Genomic DNA, 25523 nt, shown 5'->3' on the forward strand with positions numbered 1-25523 from the left:
TTCGGGAACAGAAGAAAACTCAAGGGGACGAATAAGCTCGTGGATACGGCAAAATTGTAGATCATTACTAGAGATAATAAAAAGTTTTGAAGTAGTGCGGTCGGACAGAGTGATGGGTGTGAACAGAGGCCAGGCGACTCGGGGTGTGCAGGGGCGGCTCCACGGGTAGGGTTTTCTGGTCAACCTCTCAAGATAAAGTTCATCTGCTTTGCTTGGCGTTCAAGGCCTTTGTCGAAGACCTTTCCTACCCTTCTCCGCGAACACTGAATCCCAGCCTCGCCCGGACACTGTGAAGTCTGCAGACATATACCCTGTTACACCTTCTGGCATTTATCCAAGCTAGGATACTGGTTCCCTTCCACCCATCTTCATTTTGATTTTTTGAGGCTCAGCTCACTTCTCTTTGGTAATCTTCCCAGATTCTCACTGAAATGAAATGTATCTTAGGTTTCATGATCTGGCCTGTGCGTCTGCCTTCAGCCTCGACTCCCTGGCCATTTTGCTCCTAGCCAGTGTGTCTCTGAGCCCTCTCCACAGCCCCTCTCCCCCCAGCAGCTTGTCAAAGCATAAGCACCTGCCTCTGGAATCTGAGAGACATGGATTTGAATCTTGACCTCTTGACGGGCTGTATGGCTGTATGACTCTGAGCAAGTGACTTCCCCTTTCTGAACCACAGTCTTCTGGTCTGTAAAATGGAAATAACACTAGTATCCACCTCTTATGGTAATTGTGAGGATGAAATGAAGTCATGTATGTTAAGCAGAGTTGGCTTCAGTCTCTGCATTTGTAAACAGTCCTACCAGTCCCTGTTGGGAGGTGGGGGTTGTTGTGTAGTGACTTGGCAAGGCCAGGCCAGCAAAGTCTGTGGGATGGGGTAAACCAGGTTCCCTGCTGGTTTACCCTCCCTGCCAAGCAGTAGGTGCAGAGGAAAAGTGAGGCAGGCATGAAACCTATAGTAACTTTGGCTCCTGTCCTTTTCCAACATAGCGTAGTGGGGTGCTGCTGCTGGTGGTGGGGGTGGTAGGAAGGCAGCCACCAGGTAGTGAGAAGGCAGTCAGTTGGCAACACAGCCTAGGTTCTGGCTCCAGTCCTGCGTGGGCCATACTAAGTGAAACACCTGGGCAGAGCCCCGTCAGCTTCATAATAGGCAGTTTGGCTGGGAGGGCTCAGGCCCTTCAGAAGCCCAGCGCCCAAGTCTATATTGCCTTCCAACTGGGGGACTTCATACTCTGCTCACACACTTGCTTGACGGAGAGCTCACTACCTCAGCAATCGGAAAGTCTTCCTAGAGACTCCCCTAGGAAGCCCAGGCAAAAATTCAAATCACCTCTTTTCTAGATTTTAACAGCCCCTCCCATCCTAGACACTCCCATTGGAAGCTTCCATGTGCTCCTACCTGACTGTATTCTGGAGTCAGGGCCCTCCCTTCTCTGAGCCTCAGTGACAGACAGCACAGACTATAGAATCCAGCTGCCTACATTTGAATCTTGGCTAGGCCACTAAGTGGGTACTTGCTTCACTACTATGGGTCTCAGTTTCCCCATGTACAAAATGGCAATAATAGTACCAACTTTGTTGGGGTATTTTGAGGGTTAAATGGGTTAGTACAGAGTGTAAAGTAAAAACTTGATAAAAATTAGCTTTCTTTAAAAAAAAAAAAAAACGTTCCCCACTCCAGACATCCATTTGAATCCCATGTGGAACATAATGATGACCACTTAGAAAGCACTTGTCCTAAAGATTCTGTCAATGCTTCCAGTTTACAAAGAAGGAACCAGAGGCTCAGAGAGGGCAAGCAACTTGCAAAAGGCCATACAGCTAATCAGCATACTGGTGTGGAATTTGAACGCAGGGATTTCTGGTTTCACAACTTGGGCCTTTAACTACCAAACCAAGATTTTATGAAGATTCTTGTGGGTCCTAGGCAGGAGGAGGCACACCTGGGCAGAGGAAGACCAGTGGGATAAGTATGTAGATACTGGAACCTGGCCAAGTCCAGTCCCCTGTCTCACAGAGAGGCAGCAGAGGTTCTTCCAGTTACTTTTCAGCATACACATATGGTGCAACCTGCTACACTCAACTGCGATTGCAAGCTTTTACCAGTTGACTATCTCACGCTCCCATGGCACCCAGACATTTCTCTTGTGTTGTTCTCACCCCATGCTAGGCTGGAAACCCTGGGACTTGGTTCCCTCTTCTCTGGATCTCCTCATATCTACCTGGAGTTCCGGACCAATGTGGTACCCCTAGAGTGTCTGGGGCACACAGCTGAGTCTGACTTTCTTGCCATCCCTAACTCTCCACTCTGCCTCATGGGAATTGTTACCTTCTCTTAAAAGAGCTCAACTCATTGATGCCACTAGTCACCACAACAGCTGTTAAAACATGAGCCTTGTGCCTTAAGGCCCAGGTCCTGAAGCCCAAAAGCCCTGATGTTTTAGTTACCCAATTCTCGGTAACAAAGTACCCCAAAACTGAGACCACAGTCACTTATCCAGCCCACAAATCTGTAGTCTGGCTAGGGATGGGCCAAGAGGTTCCTTTCAGTTCCATGTGTATCAGCTGGGGCAACTCAGCCTGGAGGACCCACTTTCAAGTTGCCTTATTCACACAGCCTAGTCATATTCTGAATCCCAAAAGGCCTTTCACTTCTCACATGAGCAGAGCTACTACAGCAGGAGTAGTTCTTTCTATCTCTTTCCTGACTTACCTGACCTCCCAAATCAGCTATGTGTACTGTACTCTTCATTTTGGGGCTGTTTCTGGGGGAAGCCAACCTAAGGCAGTGGTAAAAGTGGAACAGTCCTGTGGCATCTCTTCCTTGACCTGTCTCAGGATGGTCTGATTGATTTCCCAATCCTGCCCGTTGGACTTCTTAAGTCTCTCCCAAGTTAACTTCTCCCCACCCTTGTCACCACCACCAGTGTCCATGCCACAGTTTCCCAGCTGACACTGCAGCAGCCTCTCCTCTGGTCTCTGCCTCCTACATGCACTCTGCTTTGTAGTCAGAATGACCTTTTCAAAGTACAATCTGAGCAGATTGCCCCTCACCCCCACTAAAAAACCTTTGAAGGCTCTTCATGGCTCTTAGGATGAAATCCTAAATCCTTAGTGTATCCTGCAAAGCCTTATCCTATCCACCCCTGCCAGCCTCTTCAATCTCAAGTCCTTGTACTAGTAATGTCCACCCCCTAAGTAATGTTCACTTCAGGGTTCCTGTACATGCTGTTTTCCTACCCTAATCACCTAGCTAATTCCCACTTTGAGGTCTTATTCTGGTTTATACTTTAACTGAGCAACTCCCAGTGACTGGCATTTGCCTAGTACACAGTAGGTGCTTAATAGGTATTGAATAAGTAAATAAATCCTTTTTCCAGCCAATTATGCCCCCACATAACTATCCAGATGTCCTCTCTCAAGACTCCTGCTCCCCTCCCCCACAAGTCCCCCAAAGCACCAGCAATATTCGTTTATTCTTTTATTCATGTGACAAGTATTTTTTGAGTACCTACTTTGTGTTAGGCATTGTTCTAGAGGCTCTGGAGGATATAGTAGGGAATAAACACTATTTTCTCTGTTGGATGTTCATTCCCCTCCCCTCCATCTATTCCTAGCAAACTCCTATTCATTCTTCGAAACCCAAATGCAGAGTCCTATTCTCTAGGGATCTCTTTCCCAGACTTCTCCCTCTCCAGCCCCTGACATGAAACTTTGCTCTCCCTCTACTAGGCCACTCTCGAACCTTGTGTGGCCCATCCAGTGATGGGGGCCTGAGGTTAGGGCTACCCAAGGAGTGTAGAGTAGGAGGACAGGGGTCTGCAGGGAGAGGTAAGGACAGATGTCTCTTCTGGAAGTCTGTTCATGGGCAGTGAGCATAACTAGGCCTCCAACTTGTGCTTCATCTTTCAGACTTGTTTTCTAGCCACTCAGCAACTCTATCAAGGAATGGCGGCTGCCAGGTAAACCTTTTATTTGCACAAAAATGACCAAAGGTCGCAAATCCAAGCTGAGTGGCAGTGTGGGATGGTGCGGAGGAAACACAAGGAGGACATGTGAGGGGCTGGGATGTGGAGCAGATTTGAACATCAGACCCAGGGTAAACCAAAGGCAAAGTCCAGCTCATCCAGGCCACTGGTGTGGGGCTTTCCTGCCTCAGGTGGGAGTCAGGGGCAGGGCTCTCAGTGAGTATGTGGCAGGAGGCCCCATGGGCCAACCTTTGGAAGTTCCTCTGGCTATCTGACCCTAGATTACATGCTGCTATTCTTTCCCAACTCTAGATGGGTTTTCTCGGGTTTCTGGGGACTTGGGTCTCCTCCAAGGTTCTGACCCTTTACAAGGATCACTGGCTCAGAGAGGCCCAGTAACTCCCCTAGGGCCACACAGCAAGCATTCTATCAGAGGACAGCTGCAGGGCTAGGGCTAGGTCAGAGCAGCGTTATCTCACTGGGGGGCAATGTGAGCCGCTTCTCCCGGGCACTGAGCATGTTCTCCACGTGCACGGCCACCACACGGCACAGCTCCAGGCCCTGCAGGAGAGACAGTGAGAGTCCACACACCGCCCCCCCAACACTTGCCCAAGGTGCTAGCTGGTGGTTGGGAGAGAGGCGGAGACCAGCCTCCCTACCTCCCCCAGAGCCCTGGAAGGAGCATGAGAAGCTGGAAAGAGGAATGCTGGGCTGCAGGCTGGAAGGGGCAAGCAAGCAGGAGATTAAGAACATCTGCCAGCTTTGCTGCATGTGAACTGTATGACCTGAAGCCAGTTACTTCATCTCTCTAAGCCTTAGTGGCCTCATCTGTAGGGTTTCAATTTACCCTGCCTCACAGGCTGTGGTGAAGATTCCATGGGATTTTATTATATGTGAATCCTTTAGATCTTAAAAATATTAGTCCAGTCGATAAATGGTAACAGTTTCTAACTATATGCTGCCATGGTTACCACCTGGCACCCACAGCTCAAAATACACGGTGACCCAGCCTCAGAGCTCCCAACTGGGGCAGGGGGGCAAAAGGGAACTGTGGAAAATCCATCTGTGAGTGGTTCTCAGAGCACAGCCAATTGGAATCCCCCTGGAAATGTCCAGAGGGCCAGCAGGAACTGCTCAGAGAGAGGTTAGAAATAATGAGGGCAGCACTTACTGAAAGGCAACTGTGGGCCAGGCATTGTCCTGAGAGCTTCCTGTGTCCTACCCCTTCTAATCCCAACAGTGTCTCTATGAGGCAGACACTCTTAGATCCCATTCCACAAGCAAGGAAACAGGCTAGAACCATGAAGCCACTTGCCTCAGATCTCACGGCTGGTAGGTGGTAGGGACTGAACCCAGGTGGTAGAATGCCCAAGGCCACACTCTGAAGTGCTCTTGCTGAGGTTAGCTGTGGTTGCACCACCCTGGGGCCACCTCAGCTAATGAGATCAGAGAGTGTAAAATGGGGATCCTTCCCTCCAGCCAGTCTTCCTATCCACGTGCTGCAGTGCTCCAGGCATCACTAGGATTCCCTCGCACAGTCAGAGGTAGGTGGGAAAGAGACCCAGTTATGTTGGCTGAATTGCTGCATTAAGTAAGATATCACTTCCTCCTGGAAGCCTTCCTGATCACCTCCCAGTACCTCTTAAGTACACCATCTCAGCACTGATCATGGTTTATTGGAGAAATTCTTTGATTTCTGTCTCCCCCATGAGACTCAGGGCTCTGTGAGAGCCAGTGATCAGGGGATTTCAGTCACTTCAGTATCCCTGCAGCCAGCGCAGAGCCTGCTACATAGAGATGCTCAATAGTTATGTATTGAATGAATGAATGAATGAATGAATGTGTCCCCCACTCTACATGCAAGAGGCAGAGGTGGCAGCATAAAGAGGTCAGGGGGGCTGCAAGGAAGTAGAGAAGCCAAAAAGGACTCCATTGGTCCATCCATCCACTTATTCAGCATCTATTATGTGCTGGGTACTGTGCTATGGACATAGTGTAGACAAAATAGACACAGCCCTGCCCTCTTGGGGCTGATATTCTGGTGGGGGAGACAACAATACATAAACAAAAAATAACTAGATGAAATGGTCTGCAAGGCATAGTGAGGGCTACTGAGCCAGAAAAAGAGGCCAGGGAAGCTGGAGAGAGTGAGCAGAGGGCCACAAAGATAATGAGAGGAGGGACAGCGATGGGGAGGTCTCCTGGGTTGGGGGCCCAAGTGCTGGGAGGGTTGGGAGGTAAGATGAAGTGGATTGTTGGTCTCCAAGGGACATGCTGGGGGTTCACAGCTGGAGACAGAAGTATGGGGGCTGATGACAGCAGATGGTTTTGGAAGCCTCAGGGCCAGAGAGGGTGCTGGGGGACAGGCCAAGACTCAGTAACATTTAGAGGCTATCTGGGGAGGAGGCCCCAGGAAAGGAGCCCAAGAAGGAAAAGGTTGTTGGCAGGTACAAGGAGGCAGGTTTGCTAAGGTGGAAGCTCAGAGAGGAGGGTTCTAGGATGCAGGCCAGGCCAGAGGGTAAAGCCAGAACTAGGGTAATCTTGGCAGGAAAAGAATTGGAGTGAGTAGAAAGCTGACTGGGGAGCCTGGCCCTGAGTCACAGGTTCACCAAAGGGCACAGGAGGCCATAGGGGTTCTGTTCTGGTCCTGTCTCTCAGAGGCAGAGCTGGGGCCATGAGAACTCTTCTCTCTTGCCCTGAGAAATCAGCCCCTTCAAGGCAGGCCCTGGCATGCGGGGAAAGGGGTATGATCCTGGGCCCAGATCTTGAGGAGGAATGTGGTAGACTGGCAAGGGTAGACGTGTGGGTCCCAGCCCCAATTTTACCCCTTCTGTGAGCTTCAATCATCTTTCTAACAGGGTGAGAACCCTGGTCCTGCCCTACCCCCAGCAGTCTGTGATTCTTGGACAGGAGCCTAGAGGTCAGCCATACCTTTAGGGAGCAGCCACAGTTGCTGCATGTATGATTAGGGACAGGGCCGGTGGGCTTGTTTCCCTGTCTGTCACATGGGGACCCCACTCTCCTCATCCTCAATCCCAGGCCCCACAAGCCATCTTCCAAGCCTTAGCCCAGGTGAACTCCTCAGACTTTCTGTGTCCCTGCCCTCTCATCAACCTTCTATGGCTCTCTAATGCCCTCAAGAGAAATCCCCAGATTCTTAGCTTGACATTCAAGGACTTTTAAGACCTCTCCTGCCCTGGCTGTGTCCTCAGGTTCTCCATCAAATTCCTCACTATTCTGTAAAACCCTGGAGCTATTTCTCATGATCCCGCCACTAAGATGCTTCACTGGAAGACCACCCTAATGACCTGCAATTCTGTGCAGTGTTAGGTTAGTTCTGTCCCCTGCACTGGGTCAGAGGCTCCCTGGGTCACAGCCAGAAGCTGACTTATCTTGGAGCCAGGCTCAGAGAAGAGCCTGATGAGCGGAATAAGGGAGTGAGGGGCTGGGTGACAAGGCCTGGGTCCTGGGGCAGGACTCACCTGCTCCAGCTGCAGCTGCATGGTGCACTGGGCTGCCACATCCCCCAGCACAATCTCCACATAGGGGTAGCTGGAGCTGGCTGTGGGTCGCTGGGTCCGTGTTGACTGGATCTCCTTCAGGGGGAGCTTCACCATCAGCTCCTGTTGGGGAGGGGAGCAGACAGGCTTATAGGGGAGATGGTCTCACACACCTTTACCCCTCCCCTGCAGATCAGATCAGTAGGAAGCAGGATGCCCCGGTTGGAGTACCAGTTCCCCAGTGACTTACTATATGACCTGGAGCAAGTCAATGCCTTACCTCTCTGGATCTCACTTGTAAAACTGATTCAACAAGATCTACAGTGTACCAGGCACTGTTTTAAATGCTTGGGATCTAGGGGTGCTGCAGACGTGGTGTTGCCCTGACCTTCACATCAAAGCTGCTGCTTAACACCTGTACCTCATTGTCTGGAGCTTTCTTTTTATCCCCAGGAGCAAACTTGGAGCAAAAAAAGGAAAGCCAGAGCAATGAGAGTTAATGCCTTGGTTAATGTGGTGGCTAGACACTCCAGCTCCCTTGTACCTAGGCTAGAGGGCATATTCTGAGGGATGTGTTCCATGCTGTCTCCCAGGGCTCCAGTTACCAAAGCAGGAACTTGCTTGCTAAACACCCTTCCCAAGGTGTGTTCCCAAGATGTGTGTGAGACATCCCTTCCTAGTTGTACTTTCTCACTCCACTGTTTCCTAGAATCACCTCCAAATAAACCACTTGCCCCAGAGTCCTCATCTCAGGGTCCAGTTGTAGAAGAAGAACTAAAAAAGCGGGTAACAGGTCCTTTTTGTTATGGACTTAATTGCGTTCCCCCAGATCCATATATCGAAGCTCTAACCCCCCATACCTCAGAATGTGATTATACTTGAAGATTGGGCCTTTAAAGAAGTAGGCCCTAATCCAACCTGACTAGTGTCCTTATGAAAAGAAGTTTGAACAAAACAAAGACACCAGGGATGCATGTAGAGAATAGGCCATGTGAGGACACAGGGAGAAGACAGCCATCTACAAGCCAAGGAGAGAGGCTTCAGAGGAAACCAACCCTCCTGGCACCTGGTTCTTGGACTTCTAGACTTTCGAACTGTGAGAAATTTCTGTTGCTGAAGCCCCTAGTCTGTGATACCTTGTTATGGCAGCTGGAGCTGACAAATATACTGTCTGAATGCTTAGTATGTGTTTTATCTCATTTTAGGTTCACAACAGCCCCATGGGGTGGGTTCTATCATCCCCATGCTCCAGAGGAGGAAATGAGGCTTGGAGAGCAGGGGAGATGTGCTCAGGGTCACACAGGTATAAGTGGTGGAGCTGGGCTTCTGCCTGGAGATCTCAGCTCCTCTGAGGGGTGGGGCTCAGAGGAGCGGGGTGAGGGGGCAGTGCCAGGCTAATGCAACTCACGTGGGTCTCAATGCTGAGAAAGTTGAGGCCGTTCTGGTTGATGGCAAGAATGCAGGGGGCCAGCACGGCAACGTTGCTACAGCTCTGGATGAAGAAGAAGGAGGAGCCAAACATGGGTGAGGCACTGAGGAGGCCTGGAATGAGAGAAGGGCAGTCAGAGTGAGGGACTCATCAGTGACAACCAGAGCCCTCAGCTGCACAGCTGCCTGCTGCCCATGTCTTCTCTCACTGTGGCTGGCAAGGAGTCCTCATTCTGGGTCTCCTCCTGCCTCTCCAGCCTCATGTCTCTGCACCTTCCCCTCTCTCCACTTGTAGCAATTCTCCCCAATTGCCAGCTCTCTCTGCCCAAGGCCACCCAGAGACTCAGTGGTGCCTTGGTGAAAATTTTAGAAAGGTGTTCTCTCTAGGCAGCTCAGCTTGGCTAACATCGAAAATATCTTTGTGCAAAGAACATAGTTTCTCCATCTCCACCCTCTAGAATCCCCTCCTCAGCAAAGCCCCCTATAATTATTTCCCCCCAGCCCTTGACTCTTACCCAGAAACTGGGCACGGGCCTGGTGGGGGCTGAGTGCCTGTGTCTGCTGCCGGTGCTGGCTGACCAGGTTGAGCCAGGCTGAGCTGGCCATGGTGTGATATAGCTGGGCCGGGATGTACTCCTGTATCTCTCGCCTGGACGTGGTGGGAAAAGAGGTCCTGAGTGCCCATCATTGTCACTACAGGTACTCTGCACACAGTCTCATTCAATCCTCACTGCAAGGCAGGTATTCGGCAAAACAGCTGCGATCTTTGCACCTCCCTGGAAGACTAAATGCTGGGGAGTGCAGATAAGTTGAAGATGGGCGTAAAGTGCTCACACAGTACCCCGGCACACAGCAGGTGTTCAATTACTGCTGGCCAGTACCACTAAGCTCCCTGTTTGAAGATGAGAAAAATGAGGCTCTGAGAAATTCACTGACTTGTCCAAGGTCACACAGTATTCAAGTGAGTCTGAGTTAGGAGACTGAAACTTGAACCCAAGGCAGGTTCATCCTTTATAGTCCCTTCCTCCAAGAAGCCCAGGCCAGAGGTCACCAGGTTGCGGAGAAGGCGGAAATACCAGGGTAGCTACCACCACCACAGGTCTGAGCATGGAGCAGAGGAAGGTCGAGAATACCACCTCCCACCCGCCTCCCGAGGGACCATCAGCCTCCCACCCTCACTCCAGTCCATTCTCTCTGACTTGTTGGTTCTCTCAGGGCAGCTCCTTTGCCTCTCAGGACAACTGGAAAATACCAACAGCAGTCCCAGTACATCCCAGCTGCCCTGGGCTACAGACCGGGGAACGGTTAGGAGAAAATCCGGGGAATCCCCCTCCCCCAAGAGACCCCTCCACTGGGCACATCTTTCCTTCTTCACACTGCTGGGGTCAGAGCCTGGCATCTGGACCCAGTCTTCTCAAGTTTGTATCCTGATCCCCTCCCCCCCCACCCCCCCACCTATTAGCTTGATAAGCTTCAGTAAGCCACATAAACTCTTTGGGTCTCGATGCCTCATCTGTATAAGAGAAAGTAAAGTGCAGTTGGGAAGATTAGCTAAGATAATGCATGCAGAGTGCCTTGCAAAAAGCAAGAAATGAATGATTATTTTTATCTAGGGTTGGAATTATACCTTTATGTGCTTCCTGTGCTTTTTGCATAAAACTGTAACATACTAAGCCCTTACTGCATTATGAGCACTAAGACATACACTGTACATACATTATCTTACTATTATTCATACCAGGGATTCTCAAAGTGTGGCCAAAGGCATGGGAGGTCAAAGCCATTTCCATAATAACACTAAGATGTTAGTTGCTTTTTTCCCTCTTGTTCTCTCACAAGTGTACAGTGGAGTTAGCCAGATGTTACATGACATGTGAGCCTACAACAGACTGACTGCAGAAGCAGATACTAGAATCTAGCTCTCTTCTATTAAGCCAGATGATAAAGATTTGCAAAATGTAAAACAGTGCCACTCTTCTCACTAAGTTTGTTTTGGAAAATACAATTTTTTTATAAGTTATTTATATTAACATGTAATGTTAATTTATATTATTTGTATTATAATTATTCCTTATATATCATAGTTATTATAGTTATTTATGTTAACATGTAATATCTTTATTTTTAAATTAATAAATCAATATTTTAAATTGTTTTAATTTTTAATATGGTCACTATATTGATAGATGCAATTCACATAAACAAAAGCTCTTTGGGGTCCTATTTTCAGGAAGTAAAAAGGTCCTGAGACCAAATCTGAGAAGGACTAATTTATCACCTCTTTGAGAACATCAGTTTAAAGGCTGCCTAACACCCAGGATTTATTCAAAGAACCTTCTGTTGTTGGACATTGAGGTGGCTGTTGTAGGTGACCCTGTGGTAAATGTTTCTGTGGCTAAACCTTTCTTCATGGCCATGTGTATTTCCTGGACCACAGGGTGTGTGTGTCTTGAAAGCCTTTTCATCATTAAATTTGCTCTGAGCTATTAATACCAACTGGAAGCAGTGTGTTGTGGGAAGAGGTGGAGTCCCAGTTCATATGGCGAGTTGGAGGACTTCAGCCCCATGGCCAGGACAGCCCCTTCCCAGTCTGCCTGCTGGTACGAGAGGGGTACACAGGAGCCTGGGATGGCCAGCTCTGAGGAACGGGGTGGAGTAGGGGTGGGAGGGCTGACAAGTGAACAGGTGCTCACACACTGGGCGGGTAGAAGTGGTCCTTGGCCCGGTGCTGCAGCGAAGCCAGCTTGGACACTTGCTGTAGCTGTTGCTCGCTAGGCCGGCTGGCCAGCACACTGCTGAAGAGGCCCTTTAGGTAGTCAGGCAGGACCTGTTGGGGAGTACTCCAATGAGGGCCTGCAGGCAGGCATGCATTCAGGCATTCAATCACAGGAGATGTGCAGATACAAAATTTTAATGGTTCTAGTCCCATTTGCTTCTGGGGGTTGAGTGGCCTGCCACTTTCCTGGGCTTTGGGGAAGGATGACAGAGGCATGTGAGGGTGAACTGTGAGGGCCTTGAAGCCCATATAGTAGTTCCCACGGTGACCTGGAAAGAGTGTGGGCATCCACACCGCAGTGTGTGGGAATGTCTGTTGGACTGGGGTTACTGAAAACGGCACATGCTAGAGTCACTAAAACAGATGCAAGGGCTTCACCACCAGATTCTGATTCACTAGATCTGGGGCAAGACTTGAGGATTTGCATTTTAACAAGTTCCCAAGCTAGACTGCCGGCCTACAGGCCTTATCTTGACCAGCACTATACTGGACTGCTAGGGATAGTAGGCAACAGTGACACCATGTGGCCACAAAAGCCAAGTGACTGTATTTTGTACTTGGAATTGCTGAAGCTTTGGCATTTCCACAAAAACACGCACTCTCTGTCTAAGCACTTACACAAATGTTAGCACAGGAGGGGAGAACCAGATTTTGCAAAACCCAGAATCCTGACTTAGAGGACCAAGTAGCAAAGGAGAATAACACAAAGATAAAAATAACAATGCCAGCCAAAGCCTGCTTAGGCCTTTGAGTGAGGAACAGGCCAAGTGGCAGGAGGAAATCAGGAGGAGAGGTGAATTCAGAGTGCCCTCATAGAAGAGGTGCTGTTTGTGACAGGCTTGTTGGGGAGGACTTAGAAAAGTGTAGATGCAGGAAGGGCAGGCCAGGCGGAATGACAGCACCTGCAAAGGTCTGAGATTTAGTCAGTGAGAGTGACATCGTTTAAGTGCTTTAAGGAGACCACACAAAGAAGCAGAGGCACCAGGCCTAGAAACGTCAGCAGGGCCGAATCATGAAGGCGTCAAATGCCAAGGCTAGTCTGACCTTAGATGCCTAGGGGAACCTGGGAGTTTCTAGAGCATCAGAGTGGCCCACACGCGCTGACCTGGTTGTAGTGCATGGTCACGTATAGCTCATTCTCAAACTTGAGCGGCTGATCCCAAAGCACGCGCCGGAACCAGAGCATGTAGCCACCTTCCACCTGCTCCATCTCTGAGGCCACATCCAGGATGTAGGTACAGCGGCTGAGAGGGCACACATGCTGGCCTGCAGAGAGCCAGGGGCAGCTGAGTGGGGGTACATGTGTGCACATGTGTGTGCCTTTGCAGAGCACATGTGCAGATCCCAAACTGCTACCCAGGTGAAGCATCACCTCTGGCAAGCCCCCTGCTGCCTTTGAGACACAGCACCCTCAGTACAGGAGAGCATGTTATGAAATATAGTGCCCTGCGTTTGTGGAACATTGATGACCAGAGATGGGAATACCTCCAATTCAAAGCTACAGCCCCCTATGTCTAGGAAAGTGTCTCAGGTTATGCTCATTGAAAGCCTAGTCCCTTTCCATAGGAGGCTAAGGACAAGGAAAAGCACAACAGGCCTCAGATCATGAAACTCAATGGGTGCCTTTTCATAGAACTCCTTCAGGAGAGACCCTCTGCTGGGCTCCTAGATGGGGGCTGGGGAGGACTTGGGTCTGGCACTGAATGGGTCTGAGACTGTAGGAGAGACTTAAGTTTTCATTTCCTACACAGACATTTCTGCTCCCTGTTCCACGCCTTCAGTAAAATTTACCAAAGAGGGGGCATGGCATGATGATAAAGTCCAGACTCTTAAGGCCAGACTGCCTGGGTTTAAATTCCAACTGTGTGACTTTGGGTAAGTCCCTTAACTTCTATAGAAGGCTGAATAATGGCCCTTCCCCAAAGATGCCCATGCCCTAATCCCTAGAACCTGTGAATATGTTGCCTTCATGGCAAAAGGGACTTCGTAAATGTGATTAAATTAGGGGTCTTAGGATGAAGAAATTGTCCTGGGTTCTAAGTGGACGCAATGTAATTTCAAGGGTCCTTATAAGAAGGATGAGGGAGAGAGAGAAAGAGGGGGGCAGGGAGGAAGGAAGATATTAAGATGCTACACTGCTGGCTTTGAAGACGGCAGAAGGGCTATGAGCCAAGAAATTTGGGCAGCCTCTACGAGCTGGAAAAGGCAAGAAAACAATTCATCCTCTAGAGGCTCCAGAAGGAACCAACCCCAATGACACTCTGATTTCAGGATTTCTGATCTTCAGAACCATAAGATAAGAAACAAGTGTTGTTTTAAGGCCCTAAATATGTGGTGGTTTGTTACAGTAGCAATAGGAAACTACTACAGCTTCTGTGGGCCTCAGTTTCCCCATCTGTAAATGGGGATGATAACAGTCTCCATTTCATAGGGTTATCGTGGGGGGGGGGGTGAAAGGATTTGACAGAATTAAATGCTTTGAACTGTGCGTGGGACATAGTATCTGCTCCATAAATGTCAGTTATTAGGACCATTTCATTACCACCTTCCCCTTCCCCCATTTCTTGGCTGGACTCAAGGCAAAGAGGGCTGAGGATAGACACATGGTTCAGGGATGAGGCAGCAGTGGGGAGAGCTGGTTGAAAGAGTCAACCAGGTGGTTATAGGTCATGGTCTGGAGTAGGTGGACAGCAGGTGGAAGGGGCTTTGGGCTACAAGAGAAGGGCCTGGTGAAACTAAGAAATGGGGCTCTTATGGCCAATATTAAGGCATAAGTGGCAAGAAAAATGCTTGCATTCATGGGTTCCAGGAGTTGGGGCCTATTAAAGGAAACCTTTCTAGGATGGAAGCTCCTTGAGGGTAGCGGGCAGAAGGAGAGGCAGAAGGAGGAATCGGACAGAAGGCCTTGTCCTCCATGAACTCCCAGTCTGATAGGCAAGACAAACTTATACACAGAGCAGAGAGAGACAAAGGGCTGAGGGATGCTTGGTGCACAGAGAGGTCCTTCCACATGGGAGTCAAGGGGCTTCCGGAAGTAGGAAGTGGCATCTGACCTGGACCCTACAGGCTAAGTGGTAGGCATAAGCCCAGCAAGCTCAGCCCTCCTGGCCACTTACCTTGGTTGGTGACAATGAAGATGACATATTCATTGAAGGCCTCAGGGCGTGTCAGAGCCATCTCAGCACAGATCTCCTCCACCACATCCAGGGCCACCTGGGCAGAGGTAAGAGTGAGGCTTACCTCCATGATGAGATGGCTCTGTCCTCCCAGCCTGCCCAGGCCCCAGGAGGCCAAACGCAGAGTTCCTTAGGCCCTCTGCAGAGAGACGAGGATCCTTTAAGGTCTCTGAGAATCAGCCTCACACAGGCAAGGAGCACAACTTTTGGAGTCTGAGAGGCTCACTATTTGCATACAATCCTGAAATGGAAGATTCACCCCTCTAAGGCTCAGTCTATTCTTCTGAAACATAATTCCTGCCTTTTGGGGTTGTGTAAGCACCTGGGAGGGGCTCAGTACCCTTGGGGGCCCACTCTGGAGACTGGGGTGTCCCTGTCCCTCCAGCAGCTGCCTGCTAGAGACAGTCCCTCACTTACAGTGCATGTTTTGATTTTGAGGTGGCGTTCGAGGCCTCCAGGGAGAAGAAAGAGCTGCCTCTTGGAACTGCGGCCCGCCTGGGACAAAGAAGGGTGAGGAGACAGGAGAGGCTGGGTCCTGGGATTTCGGCCAGCCATTAGCCCCTGCCATGGGAATTCCCAAGCCAAGAGATTCTGGGCAGGCACATGGAGGAACACTTGTGCATCTGAACCTCACAGGGCTCATCTGCATGTATCCAAGCGCACGATGGGGTCTCTGGGCAGGGCTCAAGTCTCACACTCATCCTGACCCCCACTTCCACTGCACACTCACCAACATGGCCCGAAGCTCCACACTGCTGGGGAACTCCAGACGGCCGCCAAAGCGCAAGGTTTTCTGCAGGTTCTGCTCACAGGCTTTGGCAATCCCTACAGAGACAGAGTCAAGGTCTTGCTCAGAGTGAGCAGTAAGAGAAAGGGGCTCTTCTGGCCACCAGCCACAAGCCCACTGGGTTCTCTCCGCAACCTGTGGGACAGGCTTTTATGCTCCAATTTGATAGTTGAGGAAACAGTTCAGAGAGGAGCAGTGATTTGCCCACATCCCATGTGGTTAAGGCATTTTGTCTAGTAAACAGTCCCCTTGGCTACCGATGAGGCCTGGAAATAGCTGTCACCTTGAGCAGTTGACTAGGGGGGTGGGGGTTGCCCCTAATAGGCTGTGTGACTATGGTGATGCAGGTATGCCCCTGCCAGCTAGGACTCCCTTATCAACCTCCCTCCCTCACCCAGAGTCCCAGTACAGAAGACTCCACCATCTGCTTCTCCATTTCTCTGGTTAAGCAGTACCCTCACCCTGCTCTGGGGAGGGGTCAAATCCAGAGTTGTAGGGCACATTCAGCCACCTTCATGACTCTGGGAGCCCTTCCCTAGAGCTGGGCCTATTCACCTCTAAGCCTGCGAATATCTGTTAACCAAATCAAAGAGGAGGATTCAGAGGCAGAGAGAAAGAGGTTTCCTGTCTCTTTTATGGCTGGCTGCTGTGTTGACCACAGGAGCCCTGGCCTCTTTCTTAGCGGGACCCAGAAGTTGCTATGGAAACAAGGCTGGAGGGGAGGCTGAGGCACAGCTCCTTTCCTTTATACTCCAAGGGGAGAAAGGCCGAGACTCTGACATCAGCTTTGGGCCTGCCTCCACTTGGACCCACTTAAGACCCTTGTTGATTCCCAAGACCAGAGAAGCAGGGCCCCACTCCAGTAATCCAGGCTTTGCTACCTCCTTTTCCTCTTCCTCCACATGCCACATTTTTCTACCTCTAGACCTTTGCTCCTGCCACTCAACCCACCTAGAAATCCCTCCCATGTGCTCACTACCCAGAACAACAACTCCTCTGGAAGGCTTTCCCTGACATGCCACCCTCCTCATTGGATCAGACAACCCATCGCATCAGCCCCTGTGGGACCTCCACAAATGTTTGGGGAGTGAATTAATTCTAGAAAAAATTGCCCAGGCACCTGTGAAGGGTTAGGCTCTCTGGGTTTACTCTCCTGCTGGCTGCCCATGCATATAGGCCCTTGGCCCTGGGTCCCCACTTTCTGGCCCCTCACCTTGGAAGGGCAGGCCTGGGGTCCGGCTCACATCTTGGAGGAAACGAACAAGATACGGCTGAAGGACCTCAGAGCAGCTGTGGTAGGCAGCCACAATGTACAGCAGCCTCCAGCCTCTCTGGCAGCTGTCCCTGTGAGGACACACACATAGGACCACATGACAGGCGGCCACAGCACTAGAGTGCCATTCCAGGAGTCTCCCGGGATGGGGCTGGAGGTCTCTGGTTCTCAGGAAGCTCCTGTGTTCTGAGGATATTCCTCCCTGCCTGAAGAGCAGGGCAGGTGGCCCCAAAGCCATGCAGAAGGTATATTCTGCTTGGGAAGTCAGGGTGGGAGGCAGAGAAGAAAGGGAATGAGGCTCCCAAAATGCATGAAGAAACAAGCCTTCCCTGGGTAGAATCTCTTTGGAGAGACTTCCGTGTGAAGGTCCTTGAAGGAGGACAAGGGGGAACCTTCTAGGGCTGTGCAGAGATGTCAGGTAAGGCCTGGGGTAGAGTTTGGGGGGCAAGAGGATGTGCAGGGTGGTTCTAAAATTCCCAGGGGGGTGGAGAGCATGTAGTGGAAGTGGAGGAGATGGGAACAGGTCATTGGGCCCAGTGGTAATGAGAGCAGCACACACTTTGGGCACCTGCTGTGTGCTGCTCCTATACGACACGCAGTAATTCACCTTCACACTGACCTGGTGTGAGAATTTCATTTGTGGGGACCTCTAGTGTCTGGGGACAGCACTTGGTCTTCCTTTGGAAAACCACCCACCCTTCCCTACATCTGTGTGGTGTGGAGAACTCTAATTAGTCACACCTGGCTAATTAGAATTCACCCTCCCTTTGGCTATGGTGATGGTTTAGGGACAGGAATGTGACCCAGGTCTAGCCAATCACATCTCTGTATCCTCTAGCTATTGCAGTTGTTTTGGGGATGGGCATGTGACCAACTCAGGCTGATAAGATCGGATTTGGGAATTTTCGCTGCAAATATTGGTCAATCTTGCTTTCCGTGGGATTGCTGAGCTGGGAAATGTCCCCCCTGAGTACCATCTTGTCAGTCTATGGGAAATGTTGCTTGGGAATGGTATTAACACAAAGTAAAGCAGGGCCAGGATATAGAGAAAGCTTGTTTCCTGATGACACCTGGATCTAGCTATGCCTGAAGTCATATGTTGTACTTTCCAGTTACCTGAATCCTCTTTTGTTAAACCAACTTGAATTGGGTTTCTGTCACTTGCCACCAAGAATCTGACTCACACATTATCACTGCTATTTTACAGATGACGAAACTGAAACTCCAAGAACAGGAATGGTTTGTCCTAGAAGCAATTTCAAATACATGCGCTCTATCTATTGAGTGAGGAAGAGGCTTGAGGAGAGAATCCAGGAACGGACGGCCCTGGCAAGTGGGAGGCTGAGCTGCCCCTCCTGGACATGGACACAATGGAGGAGGGGAAGACAGAGCTAAAGGCCCAGCTTACTCACTGCTTGGTGCTGGTGTTGCCTGTGATCTGCTTCACAACTTGGCAGTAACACTCATCCTGCATGATCTCATGGTCCTCACACAGCTGTAAGAGGGCATGCCAGGTCACATGCCACGTACCAGGGACATAAGAATAGAGTGGGCACTTGGAGATAGGCCTGATGGCCTTTCCCCAGTCCCCTCCCACCAGTGGGATACACTTTTCTTTGGGCCACACAAGAAGCTGCCCACCCCAAAGGCCTGCAACTGTGGTTGGCAAATGGGGAAACTGAACGACAGAGCAGGAAAGAACATCTGGCAAAGTCTGCTGGACTGACCTTCAGGAGGGTGCAAAGCACATCCAGTTCACTCTGGCCCTTCAGCGGGGCATCCCCCATGAACCGCATCACAGCTGTAGAAAACACCTACCCCACTTAGGCCACCAGATCCCTGCTGCCCACCCACCTCAGGAGACCCCAGGGCTGGGCCCTTCCCTGAAAGGCTGTGGCCAAGGGCAGCTGAGGACTTCCTTTATCTTAAAGGGGCCCATGTCTGAGTTGGGGGAGGGGAAATATCTGAGAACCAGAGAAGTGGTGATGAGCAGAGGTCACACAGTGCTGGATCCCACTCGGCCCAGGGCCCGCCCCCACACCTAGGAACATGTCAGTGGCCATCTTGTTGAGGCTGCTATCGCTGAGCTCGATGAGGGATTCGTGGAGTGGGATCTGTAAAGGGAGGGAGGGGTTGTGTCATGATGAGGGAGGGACATATCAGAACAGAGCAGAGGAGGGCCACATGGTACATCCTGCCTCATGACAGGAGAGTCTAATTCATGAAATGGGAGCCAGGCAGACACTGCAGACAGATGTCACCCTTGGAAGGAATCAGATCCTCAGGGTGCTGAGAATTGGGGGCCCTCTGAGGAAAAGGCTGCTTGCTCCTGGGGCCTGAGAGAGGGGGCTTGAGAGAGGGCTCCTGCATCATCACCATTTTACAGATGGGGAAACTGAGGCCTGGGGCTGGGCACCTTGGTGAAGCAAAGCATGTCCTCCAAGGTTCTGGACTCCCGGCCCTCCTTTGATTTCAGCCTGAGGCCATCCCTGCAACAGGAAGTACACGCTCCTGACCAGTCTTGCCTCTCAGCCTGTGACTACAACCTTTTCCCACACAGGAATATTCTGGACCCAATGTCAGTCCACCAGGAAGGAAGGTTTTCAGAAGCTGAGGCTGCAGGTGGGTTTCTCATCCCCCCACCCGAAGTGGGGCCTTCGGCTTGGACCGCTGCAAGAAACCCCAGAAGGACCCTCCTCAGGGTGGGGCCACCACTCACTGGGGTCTCCTCTGAGGGTCTCGGAAATACTTCTGGGCAAACTCGAGCATTGTGTATGGTGGGAGAGTCTGGTCATCCTCCCCACGGTCAGCTGAGCCAGTCCTGACTGGGAGACCCTGCAGGAAGGCAGGAGCTAGGAGGGCCTGTCTAGCACACCCCACCACACCCCACTTCCATTAAAGCTGACTCAAGGCAACCCCAGGCTGACTGAGCTCAGACTGTTTCAGGTTGACTCTCCTCCCACCCCTGTCCCCCACCCACATCCCATCTTCAGTTAGCTTAACCTCTCAGCCTGGTCACACCCTACAGGCCCAGCTGATCCCATCTCCTGCCCCTCTTTGCCACGCCCATCACTGGGTCCATCCCCAGGTGTTGACCTACCCAGCTGCCTTGTAGGGCTGACCTTGCCCCTTACTAGTTAGTTTTACCTCACTCCCCAGCTAGTTAGCACCACTTCACATACCTGACCCCACCCCACTTGCTTGGCCCTGCCCCATTTCTGGGCTGCTCCTGTCCCATCGATCTAGTCAACAACCCTTCAGCTGACTCCACCCTTCTCTACCCCATTTGGCCACTCCCCTAACCTCTAGACACATCCCATAGGTCACACCTCTGGCTAGTCCTACCGTGTTTGCCCTATCCCAGGACTAGTCACACCCTAGGCTGACCTTGCTCCCAACCACCTCTACAGTCAGGCTGACTCTCTTGCTGACTCCATCCCATTGACTTGACCCCACCAGTCTCACCTTCCTCCTGCGGCCCACCTCCCTCGCAGCAGCGGAGGAGGCCACAGCGGCAGCCACTGCGGCCGCTCGACCTCGGCCTGGCTCCACAGGCAGCTGCAGGAAGTCAGGGGCAGCTGCGGGCTGCACCAGATCGGAAGGGAAGCATCCCACACGTCCGTGCATGGTCCCGAACCTCCACCCTAGGGCAGGGAAGAGGTCTGAGGCAAATCTGAGGGTCTTCTCTTGAAACTAGGAATATTCGAGTAGCTTGGCCCCTCCCTAGGTTGAGACATGTCTGGGAGCCTACTTACAGATGAAGTCTGGGAGCCTACTTACAGATGAAGAAACTAGAGGCTCCAGGAAGGAGTGGCATTCTCTCAGTGGGAGGTGGAGCAGCATTTGTGACACACAGAAAGACTGGCGCACAAACATAGAAACACTAATGCCCAGAAACACTTAGCCAGATAAAGCAGTCAGAGGACTGGGCTGGATGGCCACCAAGAGTCACCTTAGGAGCAGGCCAGATCCCTTTGGGGCACTGAGAAACCCCCATTGTGCATTTGCAGTATAAGTATATGAAACAAGGGTGAGCTCTGTTTGGGGTTTCCAGGTTTTTAAGCATTGGAGGCTGGAGGAGGGATCCTGGGGTACTCACCAAAGTCTGGACCTCTACGTCGCACCTCCTCCAAGTACACGACCTTCTTGCGGACAACACAGCCAGCACTGTAGCCTGTGGTCCAGGCTTGTGTCAGCATCTGCCAGGGAGGCCCCCATGCCCAGCCTCCCCCTCCTGTACCCACTCTACCTCAAGGCACTGACCCATTCGAGGTGGCTCCAGGGGCTGCAGGTGGATGATGTCACCCTTGTGGAAGGCCAGCAGTGACGGGTCTTCAGGCAGGAAGTTCCTCACAGCAACCACATAGTCTGAGTCCTGAGTTAGCCAGGGGCAGAGTGAGGGGCCACAGTCCTATCCTCCTCCTTCCAGAGGCCTGGGGCCACTTCTCTGTCCCTTACATCCACAGGCATTTCTCCCATTCATTAGGGAACATTTTCTAGGTGAAAGAGGATGGGACATTCCAGGTAGAAGGTATGGCTTTGCAGAGGGCTAGAGGCCTGTGTCTGATGAACACGGATGGATGTTAGAACACATACATATACCTTACCCCTTCCATCTCTCACTAAAGCTTCCCCACTGAGGCCAGAAGCCGGAGAACTGAGCCACAGAGCAGGAAAGAGTACTGGGCAAAGCTGGCTGTACTAACCTTCAGGAGGGTGCAAAGCTCTTGGTCTGGGGGCTGCCAGTCTGGAGGGAAGGTAGGGGTTGGACACTGCAATTGCAGTGAGCAGTGGCAGGCAGTACAGTCACTGCAGGAGGGTGAGGAATGCAATTGCTGTGGAGCTCAGAGGAGGTGCTATGACACTCCTGCTGAGGGTAAAAGTAAAGGTTTTTGAAAGAACAGGCGAAAGGCAAAAAGGCATCCTAGGTGGAAGGCAGAACCCACGCAAAGGCCTGAAGGCCTACAAAAGTCTATGGACACAGCCATTGACATGCAAACACATATTCATACTTCCCAGGCAGGCGTGACTGATATGTATCGGGTAGGAGAGCCCTATTCTTGGGCACTTGGCCACTGGTGGGAGGCCATCTGTAGGAGGACCCTGACCTTCTTCAGCTCTAGGATGAAGTCGTCCACCAGGGTCTTGACCTGATGAGCTCGGGCTGAGAAGAGGATGACCTTCTCACTGGCTAAGTTGAATTCCAGCATGTTCTGGGAGGGGATAGTCACAAATAGGATATCTGCAAAGCTGGAGGATGGGACAGTGGAATGAGGGCAGGACCCCATGACCAGAAGGATACCCTCTACCCGACTCATCCTGTTCCTTCTGCCCCTGCCCTGTCCCATTACTGAAGCCCATGCCCACCTCAGCCCCATTATATCAGCCTCCTGGGACCCAAGGAACTACCCCAGCCTCCCTTCCCTGATCCCAATGTGGCTCCATCTCATTGCCCAATTCCCTTTGCACCAATATTCCAGATCCTCCCTACCTTCTGCTATTTATTTATTTACTTATTTACTTGCCTTTTGATCTAATCTCCAGAGTTTGCCCACAGAAATCTATTTTTCATTCATTGACCAAATTCTCTCTATCTTTCAAAGCAAGGAGCTTTCACCCAACGGGTGAGCGAGGCTCTATTCCTGTCCTGTGCTATAAAGGACAAAAGGGGCTGCTGGCAAGCAGGGGCCGTAGGACTCAGTAAAGTCTCACACTGGAGCACCCTTTCCCTTCTGGGCTGCATCAAAATTTGGTTGTTGACAACACAGTTGCTCCACTACACGGTGAGCTCTGTGAAGGCAGGGCTGGGGTGTGGTCTGGGTGGCAGGATGGCGGAGTGAGTTCCTAGCTCATCTACTTCCTCGGCGTGACCTGAGACAAGCACCCTTTCTCCCTGAACCTATTTCCTTGTCTTGAAAATGGGCTGGATTAAATGGTATGGTATAGAGCTTAGCACACTGCAGATGCTCAGTAACTGGATGTGGAAAGAGTTGGTGAGGAAATGCTATGCCGGTCAGTGCCCCAGTGTTCGGCTAGCCCCATTCTCACCCGCCTGCTGGTTACCTATATGTGCGCAGGACCCGCAGCTGCCTGTCAGCCTCCCGGCTGCCCCTGATCATCTGTAGGAGTTTGATGCCTGTATGGGACACAGCTAGGATCTGCACGCCAGTGCCCACGCTGCCCTGGGGAGGGGATAAGGGCACGTGAGAGGATAAGGGAATAAGGGCACCTAAAGCCCCTGGGTGGGGGTGGGGTGGCAGAGGCTCCAACCGTGGCAGGGAAGAGGCGGGAGAAGTAGACTTCCCAGCTGTCACGTGCGGTGCTGACCACGGCCCGCTTCACGCTCTCTGTCACCAGGGGCTGCTGCATGTCCAGCTGGTTCTGGGCTAAGGGGACACCAAGTTGGGTCAGGACACTCTCCCTGCTCCCATGCTGGCCCACGTTGCAGGGAGGGAGGCTGACACTCAGCAAAAAGGTATGGGACCATTGTCTTCTCAGTGTCCAGACTGGGAAACTGATATCCAGAGACAGATGGATGGCTGGGGCCACCCAGCCTGTTAGGCAGAGCTGACCTCAAACTTGTTGCCTGGTCACAGGAGAGACCAGCAGCAGAGCAAGGATGGGTATCTGGGAGGCAAGTGGGGCTAGGCTCTTCCCTTCCTTTTTTTCCCTCTGTGATACCAAATAAGGCCTTCATCTTGAGCCTCTCATCCTTGGAGATCCGCAGGCAGGCCTCAGAGAAGGTGTCATGCAGGATCTGTGGGAACAAACTGTGATGCGGGCAGTCCCTGGGGCACCCCAACCAAGAGCCCAGGCTGGACTGTTCTAGGATGAGTGGGAATGTGGAGGGTGTCCCACGTATACAGCAGTGAGTCATCCCGGGTAAACAGATCCCACTTATAAGGACCTTCTCCTTTCTTCTCACCTCCACAATCCATACTGCCCATCCCAGGCCTTAATTTCCTAATCTATACAGTAGGACTTGGATTTGACCTCTGGGCCCTATTGAACTCAGATAAACTTAGTCTGGTTAGATGGGATTGTGGGCTCGCTGACCCTGTCCATGGTAGTGGGGGATGCAGTAGAACAACTTCCCATCCTTACCATGGTCAAGGACCCAACTCCAACAGTGCAGAAGCAGAGTTTGCAGACAGCTAATCTATGTGCCCATTTCCCTGCTGAGTACACTGAGGCAGAAAGGCAAGAGAGGACATCACCTGCCGAAACAGGAGGTCTAGTTGCACAGGGTGGCTGTAGCTGTCCTTTGGGTAAAACACCTGTGGGGGCAGGGCTTCAATGAGGACCTTCCCAAGGCCCCCTCACCTTGCTTCGCACCCGGCCCCACCCCCTGGATACAGACCTGCTCGCTCTATATCAGCCAGTGGTCCTCTAGCTCAGCTTTGCCCTGACCCTGTTCTCCTGGCCCCAACCCCCTGATCTGATCCAGTGGGCAACTCAGCCTCCATTCACCTTCTCCTCTGGCTACAGGTACCTCTTTGCGTAGGAAGATCCTCCAGGGGGCGTCTTGGTAGCCATAGAATTTAGGGTTGAGGAGCCGATGTAGCCGTGTCTGCACGGGTTCCTCCACAGGCTCCAGCGACCTTGAAGGTACCACTGGAAAGCACAGAGAGTTGGGGAAGCATGAGTCAGGGGAGACAGGGCCAGTTGGGGAGGGGACTCGAGGCAACCTTATATTGGGGAAGGGGCTGGGGCAGAGTGGTCTCCCATACTCTTAGCCACAGACATATCTGATCATGTGCACATATGAACACTAATACAGCTCAACTCCTCATATGACACATACACAGAGCACCTAGTGTATGCAGTTCTGTGCTAAGGGCTGAGGATTCCATCATGAACAGGATAGATAAGGCACCTGCCTTGAGTTCAGAGTCTCCTGGCAGGTGTGTATAGAACAGACAACTAGAAAATAAGAAAGCTCTTAGTGCTAGGAGCTATGGGATAGAAGAAAAACTGGGTGATTTAGGAAAGAATCTGGGGGGCTGGTCTGTAAGGGTTATTCAGTCCAGGTGGTTTGTCAGACCTCTCTGAAGAGGCAGAATTTGAGACCTGAATGATAAGAAGGGGCCAGACATGCAAAGATCTTTAGAGAAGAGCATTCTAGGCAGAGGGAAAAGCAAGTGCAAAGGCCCTGAGGCAGGAGTAGGCTTGGTGTGTTTCAGGAACACTGAGGAACAGAGTGTGCCAAGGGGAAAGTAGGAGGAGACAAGGTTGGGGAGGTGGGCAGATAACACAGGGACTCGAAGGCCATGGTGAGGAGTGGGGATTTTATCCTGGGATCTACTGGAGCATTTTTACCAGGGACATGATGTAAACTGATTTATATCTCTTAAGATTGCTGTGGCTCCCATGAGGCAAAGGATGTAGAGATTAGGTCTCCTATTGTAATATCAGGAGGTCTGGATTTAGATCCCTGGTTTGACACTTTTGAATTGTGTGATCTTGGGTAAGTCATTTAACCTCTCTGTGCCTCTGTTTCCTCATCTGTAACTAACATCTGTAGTTACAAATAGTACTGTGTCAAAGGGCTTTAGTGAAGATTTAGCAAGGCCAGCTTGACCTAAAATTAGTGTTATTTAAGTGCTGATGTAATGACA

General features: G+C 51.3%; 1 protein-coding gene across 1 annotated transcript in view; it reads right to left on the reverse strand.

The window, feature by feature from the left end:
• Positions 1–4366: 4366 nt before the first annotated feature.
• Positions 4367–25523, reverse strand: part of MYO15A (myosin XVA) — a 51920-nt gene continuing 30763 nt past the window's right edge. Inside the window, 24 exon segments of the mRNA XM_011359072.2 lie at positions 4367–4526; positions 7448–7588; positions 8874–9007; positions 9409–9542; positions 11587–11720; positions 12775–12935; positions 14786–14882; positions 15263–15340; positions 15576–15670; positions 16846–16976; positions 18318–18400; positions 18633–18706; positions 18947–19019; positions 19322–19394; positions 19625–19740; positions 20371–20549; positions 21005–21079; positions 21169–21280; positions 22014–22155; positions 22969–23087; positions 23176–23291; positions 23587–23662; positions 24123–24182; positions 24398–24519. Of these exon segments, the coding sequence (XP_011357374.1) occupies positions 4425–4526; positions 7448–7588; positions 8874–9007; positions 9409–9542; positions 11587–11720; positions 12775–12935; positions 14786–14882; positions 15263–15340; positions 15576–15670; positions 16846–16976; positions 18318–18400; positions 18633–18706; positions 18947–19019; positions 19322–19394; positions 19625–19740; positions 20371–20549; positions 21005–21079; positions 21169–21280; positions 22014–22155; positions 22969–23087; positions 23176–23291; positions 23587–23662; positions 24123–24182; positions 24398–24519 (2627 nt within the window). The 3' untranslated portion in view covers positions 4367–4424.

Source organism: Pteropus vampyrus, unplaced genomic scaffold, assembly GCF_000151845.1.
Source record: "Pteropus vampyrus isolate Shadow unplaced genomic scaffold, Pvam_2.0 Scaffold44, whole genome shotgun sequence".
Classification (NCBI taxonomy): Eukaryota; Metazoa; Chordata; class Mammalia; order Chiroptera; family Pteropodidae; genus Pteropus; species Pteropus vampyrus.